Source organism: Mesoplodon mirus, assembly GCF_964341445.2.
Source record: "Mesoplodon mirus genome assembly, chromosome: X".
Lineage (NCBI taxonomy): Eukaryota > Metazoa > Chordata > Mammalia > Artiodactyla > Ziphiidae > Mesoplodon > Mesoplodon mirus.
In genome coordinates, this window is record NC_138981.1 from 33376947 (window position 1) to 33394901 (window position 17955).

Genomic DNA, 17955 nt, shown 5'->3' on the forward strand with positions numbered 1-17955 from the left:
CTAAAGATGTACCTATGCCTCATGTCTTTCCAGACCATATCTTAGAATCCTGCCATTTAAACAGAGAGATCTAGTACCTGAGATTTCACAATTCTTCATTTTGGGGCAAACTACTATAGTTTCAGGATCTCTTTTTTATATGGGAAATACACTTCCAGGGTAATTAACCATTGATCCTTTTTCAAAATAATTGTATATAACAATTAGATGGGATTGTTGCCTAGGATAACAGGCAAATGAAGAAAAGAGACAAAATGGGAGAAGCCGTATTTAGGGAAGAGGAAGAGAGATTATGATGTTTCAACTTAGAAAAGACTGTCTTGGATGGAGTAAATGTGGGATGGGGGGAGGAGGGTATGCCCCGCTTGGAGGAACAGCACTACACAGGATTCATTGTCCTGGTGAGGGGCGGGTGTGTGACTGATGTGCACAGAGTGATTTGGAAAGGAAAGATTGAATAGCGGCAAAAGCAAGCCGCACCCCTTTCCTTATGTGTATATTAACCGTTTCCTAGTCTGCTACAGGAGGTGAAGCTCCAGGCAGCCAGGGGATGTCTAACACATCTGTGGCTCTGGCAGGCACAGTGAGTGCCAAATGTGGGAGAAGTGGATGTGGGAGAAGTCACTTGCAAGCTTGGGCGGAAAGAAGGTGGAAAACATGTGCTCAGTACACTCCTTTCACTCAGAATTTTAGAAAGATACCTTTCTGCATCTATTAAAAGCTGACATGCCATTTACTTAGTGTGGAACCTCTGGAAGTATTTATAATTACGAATGGGGCATTTAGGTAGATGGAGCACCAACTCCACAACATGAGTTTGAGTGTGACACTGGCCTTAACTCTTCTACTCTTGGAAACATCTGGTGGGAATTTAAATCTCCACAAATCATCAGAATTGATCGCTAATGTTGGCACAAAATCCATTTCTGACTTAGGTGAGCGTGAAGAAAATAGAGCAGTTATTTTGTCCTTTCATTAGTGACTGAACTTGATCCCCCTGATGTGGCGCTCACCGTGGCGCTTGCTGGGCTCCCCCCACCCCGTCAGAATCAGTGGCTGAGAGAAGGAGGAACTCCACGCCTGGGCAGTGGTTCCTCAGGTCTGTCAGCAGGCGGTGCGACCTGCTCCCGAAACTGCATCTGCGACGGGGCATCGTGTGACATGCTGCCATTTCAGTCCCTGCCTTCCTGCTGGGGGTTAACCCTTCATAAACGTTTAATGATATTGCAGAAGCGTGTTTATATAAACTATGGTAGAGTTATTGTAAAAGACACATCCATTTAAAACTTAGTTTAAAATTATTATTTCTAAAAGAGACAAGTGGAGGACACAGCTCCACTAGGAAGATTTAATTTCATCTCTTCGTATGGGCAACAGTGAAGAAACTGTGTTCCCCTGGCTCACAGGTTCCTCTCCATTTTCACTGACAGCCTAGAGCTGGGAGAGGTAAGAGCCGCGGGGAATGCTGGTAGAATGAAGAAGACGCCTGTGGTCCCACCACGCGGGTCTCCCTCTGCTTTGTTTCTGCTCCTCTCCAGGCAGCGGCCCTGGAACACCTGTCTCTCCTCCCGTCTCAACCCCGCACAGGTTCCTGACCCTTTGTTGTCATCTCGCTTCTTAGGAAAGGAGACCAGCTGGCTGCTGCGGGTCTGACTGTAAGACCTGCACTAGGAAAGCAGGAGACATGTCAAGGATGAGGCGGGAGCGGCTGCACGGCCGCCAACCCTGGGGCGCAAGTTTCCCAGGTTCTTTGTCTTTACCGTGAATTAGCTTGTCACGTGCTGTGCCTCAGGCGCTTGGCGTGTCCTAGACATCACATCATTTGAAATTTTTGTCTTCCACGGTACTTTCACATGGTTTTAGAGACGTGAGTTAACTCAGATGAGCTGAACGTTATGCAAAGGGGAGAACAGTGTCACAAACAAGGACACTGGTTTTCCTGCCTAGGCATCACGCTGAGCACATAGCTCGTGCATTAGACGATTTCACCTCACACAGTCCTGCCAGGAGGAGATTTATGACGACCATGCCCGAAGGACATGTGTACAGACTGAAGGTCACAGATGTCATGAAACTTACCCAAGGTCACACAGCTGGAGAGTTTGGGGCCAGACTCTGAATCCAAGGGGTATGACTCCGGACGCTGCTCCTAACCTCCCATGTGCAATGACCAGGTGCATTCTTCTTACAGACTGTCCCAGAACCTGTCACAGGTTTCTAATACAGGGGGAACTGAAGTAGATAGGAAGTGAATTCATCCTTTCTGTCAACAGACATTTATTTTGCTTACTCTGTTCCAGGCGCTGCTCTGGGCACAGCAGTTACAGCCACGAAGAAGACAGAAGTCTTGGAGATCATATTCTTGTGGATGGATGAAAAAGTGGTGAGTCCCCCAGTTCACCTGGTATATTTGCTGGTACGTTAGTGAATTGCTTTCATAAATCAATGAGTGATGTGAATACTGCAAATTCAAGCTGCAAGAATCAGTGCTTTAATCATCAATTTTCACCGTCGTTGTGACCAGAACCGTGTCTTATTCCTGTGAGCGTCCCCCTCACTGAGCACAGGACCTTGACATCTGCCTCTGGTGACTCCTCAAAAATTGTTTGTTGAATAAGAGATTGTTATGGACATAAAATTTTAAGTACATTACTTTCCATTTTTTAAAGAAAACATGGCAATTTGTTCTTGTGAGTAATATAAACCAAGTCTGATTCTTAATAACTGGCCGTTTGTTTTTTGAGTAATTTTGCAGCCAGTCTTGATTAGGAATGTGGAATTTGAAAAAAGTGCAATATTTAAACAAATGCTGGATTAACAGAAGTGTCTAAATGCTTTTCCTTAACTAAAAAATACTCTAGATTTATTTTTTTCAGTGACAAAAATAATAGCAGCCTTCTTGCCCTGCTTTTCTGTTTGTTTGTTTGTTTGTTTGTTTTACTATTTGTAAGTAGGGGCTTTGTAGTCCGGAATCTCATTCTGCATGTCTCTGGAACACTTACTGACAGTTATTACTCTTCTCTTTAATGAGCACTGAACACTCCCTTCCACCAGAGGGAAATAAATTTTCCATTGTTTATTTCAATTTTAGATGTTTTAAAACGTAATGGTACTTTTATCTGTTGTCATGGAATTTAAAGAAAGATGGAGTCAAACACTTGACAAATTGCCTGCCAGCCAGTGTCAGTGGGGGACATGATGTCAAAACTCGGTTGTCAAGGAAGGCCGGGAGGAAGACACGTGCCCGAGAAAGCAGGCCTGCCCGCGTTCAGATCAGTGGTGGGCAGTAAAGTGGACACAAGAACACAGCCTCCGTTTTTAGGGATGTAGACTTTTAGAGCTGAAAGAATCCCGGAGACAGGTATTCCCCTAGTTCCACAGAGTAATTATCAAGATGATTAACCACTAAGGAGTGTGGTTTTCCTTGCCTTCTTATAAATATGGAGCTTGGAGTGAAGGCAGGACTAGAATCCAGACAGCGTGAAGCTTGTCGGTTGTTCTTTCAGTTGATTAATTCATTCTTCTACTTTATGCACTAAGCTGAGCTGGGTGTAAGCAGCTATGAAGTGATGAGGATGGAGCAACTAATGACCTGGGATGGTCAGGAGGGTGGGTCTGGAGAGGAGAGGGCACTGGAGCACAGTGCACAGTAGACAAGATCCTAACAACCAGACCCAGCAAGCTCTGTATTTTGTTCTGATTCCTCACCAAAAAAACAACAAACAAAAAACACAATTTATTTTACTCAGAACTAAATGAATGTTACAGTAATCACCAGGAATCAATGGGATCAGGACTATGCAGAAAAAAAAAAAAAAGCCTGCAGTCATAGGATCACAGCTGCAGAGTTTCTTGGAACCCTTGGAACATAATGCCCAGAAAAATAAAATATCTTTTATTAATAAAACTCAGAAATATAACAAAAACATTTCTTCCTTTCAGGAAATCTTGCATTTCTGTCAAAGCATCGAACCTAAAATGATAATGGCATGAGGCTCAGATACAAGGGCCTAAAACCTACAATAGCAAATCAGAAGCCATTCCTGGCTTCTCCTAGGACTTTCTGTCATCTCTAAGGTCACATCTACATTGAGTTCATCCCTCCAACGTTCGATGCAATTCCAGTAGAATTCTCCAGATGGGCTTGGGTCCTATCAGGCTACTACAGTTCTCAAAGACAATGTGTTAGCTATTGATAATCATTTAGCTTAACTAGATTCCCCCTCCTCCTTTAAGCTTATAATATATTAGACGTTATTTAAAATGCCACTGATTTACTATTTAAAAGCATATAATTGTTTCCAGGCCATCTTCTGGGCAAAGAAATTTTTGTCTTTTCTAAAATTTAATATCATTAGAGAATTTATAAAACTGGATCAAGGTGCCTAAATAAATACATATTTAAACTACTGTTTACACCTGGCCTCTTAGCAGACCACTGGAAATTTATTTTTAAATGCCATTTAACTAATATAAATTTATCTCTGTTTAATAACATACGCCCTGCTGTAATTTAAACTACAGACCTCTGTTTCCTCATGTTGAAATGATTAGTAGAAAAAGAAAATCTCATAGAGAAATACACCGGAATGCAGTGATATCGGGAATCATTTAGGCCCTAACCTTCAGATCTTAACCTTCAGATCACAAGCACTGATGAAGTGGAGTCTGTGAAAGACATTGGGGAGGCTCTGGGATGAACATGGAGAAATCACTCCCCTCTTCCAAGCCCATGTTCCCATGTCCATCCCTATGATAATCTCCTTTATGCCAAATTCCTCCTAAAAATCAGTCACTTTTTATTTGATTCCTGATTGGAGCATTTATTTTTCCTCAGCAGAATCCACGGTACAAATGAACTATTATTGTTTTAAGCCACTGAGGTTTTGAGATTGCTTTTTCCTGGAGCACAAGCTAGCCTAGATGAATCCAGTCACTTTCCAGGTGCAAAAGATATATTAATGAAACTAGCGTTCAAGATAAGGGAGGCTGTATTGGAAATCTAATTGAGGCCATGGATTTCTTGAGTTGATTCCTTCCTATTTTCTCGCTTATTCATTTCCCTGTCTTAAAGTATAATAGGTTTTAATTATCATACACATTAATTTGGCCAATCTTTAATAAGATGTGGAAAGATTCTGATCTTCCCTCTCTAGGTCACTGCCTTGGATACAAACAGACTGCACATCTCTGTGATGACACCCATAGTGTCATTTCTCCAACGGATTGTCAATAGTCTATGAGAACCTAATCACTGGGCTCATTCCAGGCATCCATGTCACAAAATTTCTTGACAAAACTGACAATGATTGGCAGACTTGTTTGCAGCTGGAAATAGGGGCCAGAACTAGAAGCACCGGAGTTTAATGATTCTGCTTGATACCGGCCTTTGTGAGTAGAAATAGGTGACAGATGCACTCACCTACTTTAAAAGGAAAGGACTCCTGCCCTACTACTTTTCCCATCTGAAATTCTTCGTCCAACTGAAAGTATACTCATCAGGAGTGGAAAGTTGTTATCTTTAAGGAAATATCAGAGTCCTTGTTACAGTCACTTTCTGGAAACCCAGCACAGCAAGGTGCATGGGTTTGTAGGTAGGACCACCTTACCCCAAAGCCCTAAAGTGGATTCATGCTCAGCAGTCACATCTATATCTTGCTTGTCAATATCTGGTCTAAATTGGTTTCTGATCCTGTGTGATTAGTATTGGTTGTGGATATTATCTTCTCAGTGGCTACATTATCACTTTCTCTAAGTTTATACTGGTATCCCCAAATAGAGCAGCTGCCTGCCCAGTAGTTTAGCTTAATGATTCTTTATGCTGTATAATGGGGTAATTGTAGTCAAGTATGTTAGAACATGCATGAAACATAGTCTGTTCAAAAAACATGTGCTGTTTTTTCTGCCTGGGGTACTGAAGAAACATTTGTCTCAGTATGATTAAGTCATTATATTTCCCTTAAATCAATCCCTCCTTTTACATTCCCTGACTTGGTTAGTGAAGCTTTATTCCCTTCCAGTTAAAGGCTGGACTATAAACTATAGCCAAGTTTGAATTATTTTGCTCCCTTGCATACACAGCACAAAGACCCCTTCATTGAAACTCTATAGTCTCTTTCAGGATCATTCTTCTTTCACCATTCCTAATGTCACTTTCTCCAAGTCTTCATTTATGGCAGTTAATGGATCCCTTTTCTATTTTTATACTGTCCTTGTATTGTACTGACCACATTGTATTTTAAAGGTCAGTCTCCCCTGCTGGACTGTGAGATTTTAAAGACTTATGTGCCTCAGTGTCTCTAGATCCCAGGACAGGATCTGTGAACTAATAAGTTCTCCATAAATGGCTGTTGAATGAAGAGTTTCTGAGTTCATCTGCCACCACTAGTCTCCCCTCCTAGGCATCTTCACAAACCATGATGTTAAACTCTTAAAGTAGACCTCCATTCATAAAACTCTACTGGTCAAAAATGCTCACTGGCACTAGATTTATTAACAAATAAGATGCAGGCTCCACAGCCTAATATTCAAAAGCCTTCTCAATCTGCATGACTTCCCAAATCTTTCCCAAATCATTGTTTCAGAAAACTTAACAACAGTTCAGATGCACTCCTTGCTTTATTCCTTATATCAGTGTCTCACCTGTGCTTTGCTCATGATATTTCCTCTACCTCAAATAGTTTCCCCTTTTTCTTCATCTTCATGTTCCAACTTTTTTTCTATTATTTTTTTTAATTGAAGTATAGTTGATTTACAATGTTAGTTTCTGGTGTACATCAAAATGATTCAGTTATACATATATATTCTTTTTCATATTCTCTTCCATTATGGTTTATTACAGGATATTGAATATAGTTCCCTGTGCTATACAGTAGGACCTTGTTGTTCATCTGTTTTATACATTAGTAGTCTGTATCTGCCAATCCCAACTCCTAATTTATGCCTCCTTCACCCCCTTTCCCCTTTGGTGATGTTTGTTTTCTATGTCTGTGAGTCTATTTTCTGTTTTGTAAATAAGTTCATTTGTATCATATTTTAAATTCTACATATAAGTGATATTATATGGTATTTGTCTTTGTCTCGCTTACTTCACTTAGTATGACAATCTCTAGGTCCATCCATGTCACTGCAGATGGCATTATTTCATTCTTTTTTATGGCTGAGTAGTATTCCATTGTGTGTACATACCACATCTTTATCCATTCATCTATCGATGGACATTTAGGTTGCTTCCATATCTTGGCTATTATGAATAGTGCTGCTATGAACATTGGGGTGCATGTACCTTTTCGAATTATAGTTTTCTCTGGATATATGCCCAGGAGTGGGATTGCTGTATCACATGGTAACTCTCTTTTTAGTTTTTTAAGGGACCTCCATACTGTTTTCCATAGTGGCTGCACCAATTTACATTCCCACCAGCAGTGTAGGAGGGTTCTCTTTTCTCCACACCCTCTCCAGCATTTATCATTTGTAGACTTTCTGATGACAGTCATTCCGACCCGTGTGAGGTGATACCTCATTGTAGTTTTGATTTGCACTTCTCTAGTAATTAGCGATGTTGAGCATCTTTTCTTGTGCCTATTGTCCATCTGTATGTCTTCTTTAGAGAAATGTCTATTTAGGTCTTCTGCCCATTTTTTGATTGGGTTGTTTGTTTGTTTGTTATTGAATTGTATGAGCTGTTTGTAAATTTTGGAGACTGACCCCTTGTCGGTCACATTGTTTGAAAATATTTTCTCCCATTCTGTAGGTCGCCTTTTCATTTTGTTTATGGTTTCCTTTGCTGTGCAAAAGCTTGAAAGTTTGATTAGGTCCCATTTGTTTATTTTTGCTTTTATTTCTATTTCCTTGGGAGAGAGACCTAAGAAAACATTGCTATGATTTATATCAGAGAATGTTTTGCCTATGTTCTCTTCTAAAAATTTTATGGTGTCATGTCTTATATTTAAGTCTTTAAGCCATTTTGAGCTTATTTTTGTATATTATATGAGGGTGTGTTGTAACTTCATTGATTTATGTGCGGCTGTCCAGCTTTCCAAACACCGCTTGCTAAAGAGACTGTCTTTTCTACATTGTTTATTCTTGCCTCTTTTGTTGAATATTAATTGACCATAGGTGTGTGGGTTTATTTCTGGGCTCTCTGTTCTGTTCCATTGATCCATATGTCTGCTTTTGTGCCAATACCACATTGTTTTATTACTGTAGCTTTGTAGTATTGTCTGAAGTCTGAGTGTTTTATGCCTCCAGCTTTGTTCTTATTCCTCAGGATTGCTTTGGCAATTCTGGGTCTTTTATGATTCCATATAAATTTTAGGATTATTATGTTCCATCTTTATGTATTCTACAACATAGTAATTGTACTTCTCTGGTCCTCAGTCATTCAGCAGGCCTTTAGGGCATTCCTAGCATGTCCCAGACATTGTGTGTAGCAGAGGACATACAGAAATGGAAGATGCCATTGTGCCCTAAAGGAACTCAATTCTGGGGGGTGGGCAGATGTGCAAACTCTTAAAATGCAGTGAAATGTGTGCACATGGTACTCTGGGAGCTCAAGGGATATGTACCTACCCCAGGTGAGGGAGAACAGTGTTGGGAAATGCACCATGGGGAGGCTGTAATATCTGGGTTGAGTTTCAAAACTTAGATATAAGTTAGCTACAAAAATGCATGTAGTAAGAATATTATAAATGGAAAGAGCAAGAGGTGGCAAGATTCGGGGATTCTAGTATGGGTGGCACAATTGAAGCAGTCTCTGTAATTCTCACAGTTTGCCTGCCTTGAAACCAAAGAATCGTGTCTATACCTCTCATGTACATACTAATTGTTGCCCTATATTATAGTTTTAACATGATAATCTGATCTTCATTATTAGACAAGAAAATGAGAACTATGCCTGATTTGTCTTCTTATCCTAAAAAATATGTTCTATTTACATAGTACATGATTGATACACATTTGTTGACTATATGAATAATTTTAGTTTGCACAGTCCTGAATTTTCCCTTCAGTAATACTGAGCATTTGGACTCTGAGTATTTGGTTCATTACTTTGAAAGAGGGGTTAGTACTATCTTACTTTTATTGTATCTACAAGAGAAATGCTGGGAAGCTGTTTAAATTTAAGGAAAAATCATTAAGGCTCTGATAATCATCATGACATATTCTTCTGACATTGTGATATTATATTCAATATGTTATTGGTGTATGCTAGCAAAGCAAGTGCAAATTCCCTATCTGATAATGCAACCATTGCTCAGGCCACCTGTAATATTTGTGAGGCTTGTAACAAGAGAACCAATAAAGGCCCACATGTCATAAATCTGTGTATTTAAAATTTATAAATAACACTAAAAAACTAAGTAAAATATGCTCTAGGCTCCTACGTTGATAAGGTACCTTCCTAATCACCAGGAAGTGCAGGTTCACATTCCAAACTCTCAGACTCTGTGGACGTTGGGACTTAAAGATAGAAGCACAGGAGAAAAAAATCATATCCCTCAGGAGAAGCTAGTGGTCCTCTCCCCTACTCTTCCTCGCCGCTTGCATCCTCCCACACTAGGAAGGCCTGGTACTCAGGTGGACAACCCCATATACAGGTTAAAACTTTCTTATGGGCGGGGGGGGTGTGAAATAGGTGAAGGAGATTGAGAGGTACAAACTACAGGTATAAAATAAATAAATCATGGGGATGTAATGTACAGCATAGGGAATATAGTCACTAATATTGTAAGAATTTTGTATGATGACAGGTGGTAAGTAATAGTGGTAACTATTTCAAAATGTATATAAATATTGAATCACTATGATGTATACCTGAAACCAATATGATACTGTATGTCAATTATACTTCAATAATAAAAAAACTTTATTCATACCTCCCCATTAATATCTGCCACTTAGTTACCCCTCGGGCCCAGGGCTGTACACACCTGAGGCAGGTCTGCTCTCAGCATGCTGGGCCCAGGAAGAAGCCCACACAGCCCTGGAAGGGGACTCAGGGCCATTAGAAAAGGGAATCCCTGGGACATGAGTACCCAGGGAGTGTGCTAGAAGTGGATTGCTAGTGGTCCAACCAGGAGCCCGGTCAGAGGCTTGGAAGGGACCTGTGTTGTCTGGGCCTTAAAGCAGTATTTCTGCTTCCTAACATCTCCCTCAACACACTCTGTCACTCCCATGAAGATACAGTCACCATCATAGGCATTTAATAGCTTCAGATATATTTTAAGGGAAATTAATGTTTCTTCCTCTGAGAAAGATATAGTTAATGAAGAAAATATAATGAACATGTATAAAGGATCTCAGATCCTTCAAATATATAGCAGAATATTTTGTGAGTAGCTCACAGGTACAAATAATCAATATAGTGACTGTAATCATGTGTGAAACTGATTTTATCTTAATGAATTAACCAGGAAATAATGAAACAAAGGACTCTGGATAAATTGTTAAAGAAAACAATGAGAGTATCTATGAAAAATTAAAACCAAAAAAATCTGGCTGCAGAAAAGCCATCACCAGGATAGCTGATAACTAGAATCAGTCTGTCAAGACCATCTACAGTTTCCTGATGCATGTGAGAGCAAGGGGGTCTCCATCTGATAAGGTAAAATCCTTTGGCAGAAAGACTTATTCAAACTTTTTAAATTTAGTTCAAAAATAACTATAAAATGGAATTTGGGAGACTTCCACTAAAATTATCAATAGAGCTGTGAGTTTGATATAAGCCTATACTAATTTCTGATGGCAGAAAATTGGTCATCTTTCTGAATGATAACTATGAAACTATGATCTAGGTTTAAAAATACGAATGAATTTAATGAGAATTTTTTTTTAGGAATAATATTGCTTTGGAAAAGTTAAGATTTGATGTCTGTAGATGTCAACTGGCAACAGTGGAAAAAACACTGGATTCAGAACGTGACTCCAGTTGGAATGGCAGCAGTCAGTTGTATGACTTTGAGTGAGATATTCAAACCAATTATTCAAACCAATTAACTGTTTTGAAAAAACAGTTTCCCAACATACAATAGGGACAATGGTGTCTAATATAATTGTTGTGAAGATTAAAGTGGGCCACATGTGAAAGTGCTTTGTAAATGGCATTGTGTTGTTCAATTGTTATATACTAATATTAATATTATGTGCCCTAGCTCTCTCACTGTGATTTCTGATATATTCCTACGTAAAGAATATATCCCCTACTAGCTGATTTACTTCTTTTCAGCTCAGTAGCAGTTAATTCCTCAAATTTGAATCACTGCAGTGCTCTGATTCGGTCATTAAGATGACTAATCTGAATCAAGGTGTCATCTTGCTAGTTCTTGCTTTCATCTTAAGAAGCAATTAGGATCAGTTATGTATTCATCTATTTGATTGTTTGACAACTGAGACTTTCTGTAACTAAGTAACTATAATACCCAAAGCAATCTACAGATTCAATGCAATCCCTATCAAACTACCAATGGCATTTTTCACAGAACTAGAACAGAAAATTTCACAATTTGTATGGAAACACAAAAGACCCCGAATAGCCAAAGCAATCTTGAGAAAGAAAAACGGAGCTGGAGGAATCAGGCTCCCGGACTTCACACTATACTACAAAGCTACAGTAATCAAGACAGTATGGTACTGGCACAAAAACAGAAATATAGATCAATGGAACAGGAAAGAAAGCCCAGAGATAAACCCACACACATATGGTCACCTTATCTTTGATAAAGGAGGCAAGAATATACAATGGAGAAAAGACAGTCTCTTCAATACGTGGTGCTGGGAAAACTGGACAGCTGCATGTAAAAGAATGACATTAGAACACTCCCTAACACCATACACAAAAATAAACTCAAAATGGATTAAAGACCTAAATATGAGACTGGACACTATAAAAGTCTTAGAGGAAAACATAGGCAGAACACTCTATGACATAAATCACAGCAAGATCCTTTTTGACCCACCTTCCAGAGTAATGGAAATAAAAACAAAAATAAACAAATGGGACCTAATGAAACTCAAAAGCTTTTGCATAGCAAAGGAAACCATAAACAAAACGAAAAGACAACTCACAGGTTGGGAGAAAATATTTGCAAATGATGTGACCAACAAGGGATTAGTCTCCAAAATTTACAAACAGCTCATGTGGCTTAATATTATCAAAACAAACAACCCAGTCAAAAAATGGGCAGAAGACCCAAATAGTCATTTTTCCAAAGAAGAAATACAGATGGCCAAGAGGCACATGAAAAGATGTTCAACATCGCTAATTATTAGAGAAATGCAAATCAAAACTACAATGAGATATCACCTCACACCAGTCAAAATGGCTATCATCAAAAAATCCATAAACAATAAATGCTGGAGAGGGTGTGGAGAAAAGGGAACCCTCCTACACTGTTGGTGGGAATGTAAATTGGTGCAACCACTTGTGGAGAACATTATGGAGGTTCCTTAAAAAACTAAAAATAAAGCTACCATATGATCCCGCAATCCCACTCCTGGGCATATATCCAGAGAAAAACATGTTCTGAAAGGATACATGCACCCCAGTGTTCATTGCAGCACTGTTTACAATAGCCAAGACATGGCAGCAACCTAAATGTCCATCAACAGAGGAATGGATATAGGAGAAGTGGTACATATATACAATGGAATATTACTCAGCCATTAAAAAGAATGAAATAATGCCATTTGCAGCAACATGGATGGACCTAGAGATTGTCATACTGATGAAGTAAGTCAGACAGAAAGGGAAATATCATATATTGCTTATATGAGGAATCTAAAAAGAAATGATACAAATGAACTTATTTACAAAACAGAAACAGACTCACAGACTTAGGGAACAAACTTATAATTACCAGGGGGGAAGGGTGGGGAGAAGGGATAGTTAGGGAGTTTGGGTTTGACATGTACACACTGCTATGTTTAAAATAGATAACCAACAAGGACCTACTGTATAGCACAGGGAACTCTGCTCAGTATTATGTAACAACCTAAATGGGAAAAGAATTTGAAAAAGAATAGATACATGTACATGTTTAACTGAATCACTTTGCTGTACACCTGAAACTACCACAACATTTTTAATCAACTATACTCCAATATAAAATAAAAAGTTAAAAAAATCGCAATTTTATTTTTGTACTTAAAATAGTTTATTTATGTCATCAAATACCCAGTTAGTGTTAAAAATTGCAACCAATTTGTACATCATAATTTTTTAATATTGTATTTAATGAAGATATAAATAATACCTGTATATTATAATGATTGATATGCATTTCATGCCCATTTAATCTATATATTTCCCCTTCATCTTTTCCCCTACCATTCAATCATAAAATAGTTGAGTACTTACTAAGTGCCGAGTTCTGTGGAAAATGAATCCTTCTAATGTGGCTCCTGTGGCTTCCAATCATTACAAAGGCACTGCAAGTTGGGCATTGATTTCCTCATCTTCTCTTGCCCATTACTGTGTTTCAGACATAGGAGCATCTGACTACAAATTTGTATTCTTTCCATGATACCATGAACCCTCTGATTTCACCTCACAGGCACACAAATGTACCAACACTGATCAATGCCGTTGCCATGCAATTTTCTCTCATACTCATACCTTTCATCATACAAAGGAGGAAGCTAATGTGTTTCTTAAGATAAACTAATTTCTGTCAAGAACTTTAATGAGAACTTAGGTATGGAGTGGTACCTACCAAGCACCATTATGGATTAATTAATAACAAGTCAATTCAAACTCACCTCATTTCATAATTTTGACAGGGTTCATTCTTCACTAGCACAGTGGATGAGGATAAGAGCACAGAAAGATAGTGTATGAACCTTATTAAGAGATTTTATTAAACCTTTCACAATATTCTTTGGTAGTGATAGAGAGTCAGGGGTTATATGTTAGTAAAATTATTTAAATTCAAAGAGCCAAGACCAATTAAAACAAAAATGTTTGAGAGACTAATACTGAATGTAAATACAGCGCTAAATATTCAGCCAGATTTGAGAAACTGAAATAGCAAAAGATAGGGCATGTCAACGTTTGAACAAAGAGAGTTCGGATAATAAGAGACCCAGACCAAAATATCCCATCCATTGTGGTGTGGCTGCTGCCTGTCTTCTAATTGTATTCTCTACATGTACCGTTCTTAAGGACTCCTTACTGGTAATACAGTAGATTAACTGTTCATAGCTTCCTTAGCTTGATGGGGGAGCCACTGTGAGGTAGAGATTTGTTTAAATGACAAGGGACTGCAATTTTGTATATGAGATAAAATAATAACTTGAGATATCAGCATATCATATAACAGCATAAAATATAATATGTAAGTAATAACTTATGGAGGCTGTATGGTATAGTGGTAATGGATCAGGATTGTGATTATATTACCTGGGTATATGTCCCAGCTCTGCCACTTACTAGCTGTGTAACTTTAGGAAAAGTACTTAACCTCTCTGCTGCCTTAATATGCTAATCTATGCAATACTAGTGCCTAATTCACACAGTGGTAGGGAGGCTCCAATGAGTTAATATAGGTAAAATTGTTTAACATAATGCTAGTACACAGGAAGCACTGCTTATGCGTAGGTAGTGTTTACTATCTATAAGAAATGGAATATATGGATATTTCTGTTGGGAGATATTCTCCATGGGTCTTTGATGTTTCTCTATACATCTTGTAAGCAGAGGCACTTGTTCAGAATTATCTTTTCTAAGATGTTTTCAGAGTGAACAACCTTAGGAGATAGAGAAAATGTGTCTTGAAATAATATGTGAACCTTAAGCTTTAAATTGAAGTAGAATTATTTATTTATTTATTTATTAGCCATGCCACACGGCTTGCAGGATCTCAGTTTCCCCACCAGGGATCAAACCTGGGCCAAGGCAGTGAAAGCCCGGAATCCTAACCACTAGGCCACCAGGGAATTCCCAGAACTATTATTTTTATATGTTGATATTCTATCAGTTGAGGTATACAGGTGTATTTATCACTGTAAGAATAAAATACTGCAACAAAATTATACAAATAGTTATATAATAGCTAAGTAATAAGGAAAATTATTTGAAAGTTAATGCAAATATTCTCAATGTACATTAAGTAGACAATTTACAACGGACATTATAACCCTTTTAAGACATCAAATATATATAACAATTTACATAATAATAAAACACAGTAATGGTGACTAGATTATAAAATAATCATTTTAGGTTTTTTTTTTGTTATACTAGCACTCATAACATAAAATCAAATTTAAGAACTGTATTTAGCACTGTTATTTCATTTCATTAGGCCATGAATCATTCAAGAGAAGAGGTCCTATTTGTGACGTCTTCAAATCTTGAGAGGATGACTTAATCACAGCATGTTAAGTTTACTACTACAAAATTACATTAGGATGAATAAATCTAAAGTCATATGCAATAATATTCATGAAATTTATTAAATCCAGAAATAAAAATGAACATAGACTTAAAGAGAAGGTGAGACTTAAAGAGGAAGTATTAGAGGAAAATGGTGTGTCTCACATACTTTAAATTCCCAAGAGCAATATATGAGAGATCTAGTTTCTCTGCATCCTCACCATCATTTGATAGTCAATGTTTTCTATTTTAGCTGTTCTGATACGTGTGTAGTGGTATCTCATCTTGGTCTTAATTTTCATTTCTCTAACAGCTTACAATGTTGAACACCTTTTTACATGTTTGTCATCTATAAAATCTCTTTGCTGCCATGTCTCTTAATGTCTTTTGGCCATTTTTAATTGAATGTTTTAAAATGTTGACTTTTGAGAGTTCTTTATATATTCTAGATATGAGTCCTTTTGTCAGATATATGGTTTGCAAATATTTTCTCCAAACCTTTAGTTTTCCTTTTCCTGCACTTACTGGGGTTCTTCACACAGCAAAAGTTGTTAATTTTGATGAAGTCCAATTTTTTCATTTCCATTATGGATTGTGACTTTGATGTCATGTCTAAAAATTCTTCACCAATTATTAGGTACTGGAGATTTCCTTTTATGTTATCATCTAACTGTTTTTATAATTTCACATTTTACATTTAGTCTGTGATAAATTTTGAGTTAATTTTTGAGATGAGTTGTAAGATGCAGGTCTACCTTCTTTTTTTGGGGGGGTCTGTGGATATCCAGTTGTTCCAGCACCATTTGTTGAAAAGACTATCCTTCCTTCTTTGAATTGCTTTGGCACCTTTGTAAAAAATCAGTTGTCTGTACTTGTTCAGATCTGTTTCTGTGTTCCCTACTGTATCATTGGTCTATGTGTCTGAACATCAATACCACGCAGTCTTAATTACTGTAGCTATAAAATAAGTCTTGAAACTTGGTAGATGGCTTCCTCCCATTTTATATTATTTTTTCAAAATTGTTTTAGCTATTCTAGATTCTTTGCCTTTTCATACAAATTCTAGAATTAACTCATCTATACTTACAGAGTATCTTGCTGGTATTTTGATAGGAATTGTGTTAAACTTGAATATCAATTTGGAGAGAATTGTCATTGTTACTATGTTGAGTCTTCCAATCTTCCTTGATTTCTTCCACCAAGATTTTATAGTTTTTAAGAGTATAAGTCTTGTAACATGTTTTGATGTATTTACAGCTGAGTATTTAATTTTTGAATGGTTGTTAAGGTATTATATTTAAAAAATTTTTCCATATGTTCATTGCTAATATATAAAAATACAATTAATTTTTGTATGTCAACCTTTTATGCTGTGATCTTGCCAAATCCACTTCTTAGTTCCAGGAGATTTTTTTGTAGATTTCTTAGATTTTCTATGTAGATCATCATATCATCTTCAAATAGGGACAGTTTAATTTATTCCTTTTTGATCTATTTAACTTTATTTCTTTTCCTTGCTTTATTGTACTAGCTAGAACTTCCAGTAGCATGTTGAATAGCAGTGGTGTGGGTGAAATCCTTGCCTTATTCCCAGTCTTGGCAGAAAGCATTCAGCCTTTCACAGTTAAGTGTGATTTTAGCTGTAATTTTCTAATATATGATCTTTATGAACTTAAGGAACTTTCTATTACTAATTTTCTGAGAGTTTTTATCATAAATGGGTATTGAATTTTGTGAAATGATTTTTCTGCATCAGTTGATGATTGTATGATTTTCTTCTTAGGCCTGTTAATGTGGTATGTTACAATGATTGATTTTCAAACATCAAACCAGCCTGGCATCATTGAAATAAACCCAACTTGGTCATGTTGTATAATTATTTTTATATATTGTTGAATTTTATTTTCTAATAATTTGTTACTAATTTTTGAATCTAATATCATGAGAGATATTCATCAATGATTTACTTTTTTGTACTGTTTTTGTCTGGCTTGGGTATCAGGGTAATAACTGGCTTCATAAAATGGATTGGAAATGTCTCTTCTCTCCTATTTTCCAGAAAAGACTGTATAGAATTGGTATTATATCTTCTTAAACGTTTTGTAGAATTCTCCAGTCATGCCGTGTAGGGGATTTCTTTTTCAGGAGATTTTTAATTACAAATTATATTTCCTTAATAGTTATAGAACTATTCAAGTTATTTATTTCTTATAGTGAGTTTAGCTAGTTTATACTTTTTGAGGAACTGGTCCATATCATCTAAATTGTAAATTTATAAGTATGTATAGAGTTATTTGTAATATTACGTTATATCCTTTAATATCTGCAAGGTGTGTAGTGATATCCCCTGTTACATTCCTGATATTAGTAATTTGAATTTTCTCTGTTTTTAAAAATCAATATTGCTTAAAGTTTGGCAATTTTATTGAACATTTCAAAGATCAACTCTTTGTGTCATTGGTATTTATTATTTTTCTGTTTTCAATTTCATTGATTTCTGCTTTTATTTTTACCACTACCTTCTTTCTGCTTGGATTGGGTTTAGTTTGCTCTTCATTTTCTATGTTCTTGAGGCAAAAGCT

At 37.1% G+C, this 17955-nt stretch overlaps 1 protein-coding gene across 1 annotated transcript in view; it reads left to right on the forward strand.

Moving 5' to 3' along the window:
* Positions 1 to 17955, forward strand: part of LOC309796149 (uncharacterized protein) — a gene marked incomplete at its 3' end in the record, with an annotated part of 551894 nt that overhangs the window by 275939 nt on the left and 258000 nt on the right. Inside the window, exon 4 of the mRNA XM_082609206.1 lies at positions 2301 to 2383. Coding sequence (XP_082465332.1) covers positions 2301 to 2383 — 83 coding nt within the window. The remainder of the gene's footprint in view (positions 1 to 2300; positions 2384 to 17955) is intronic.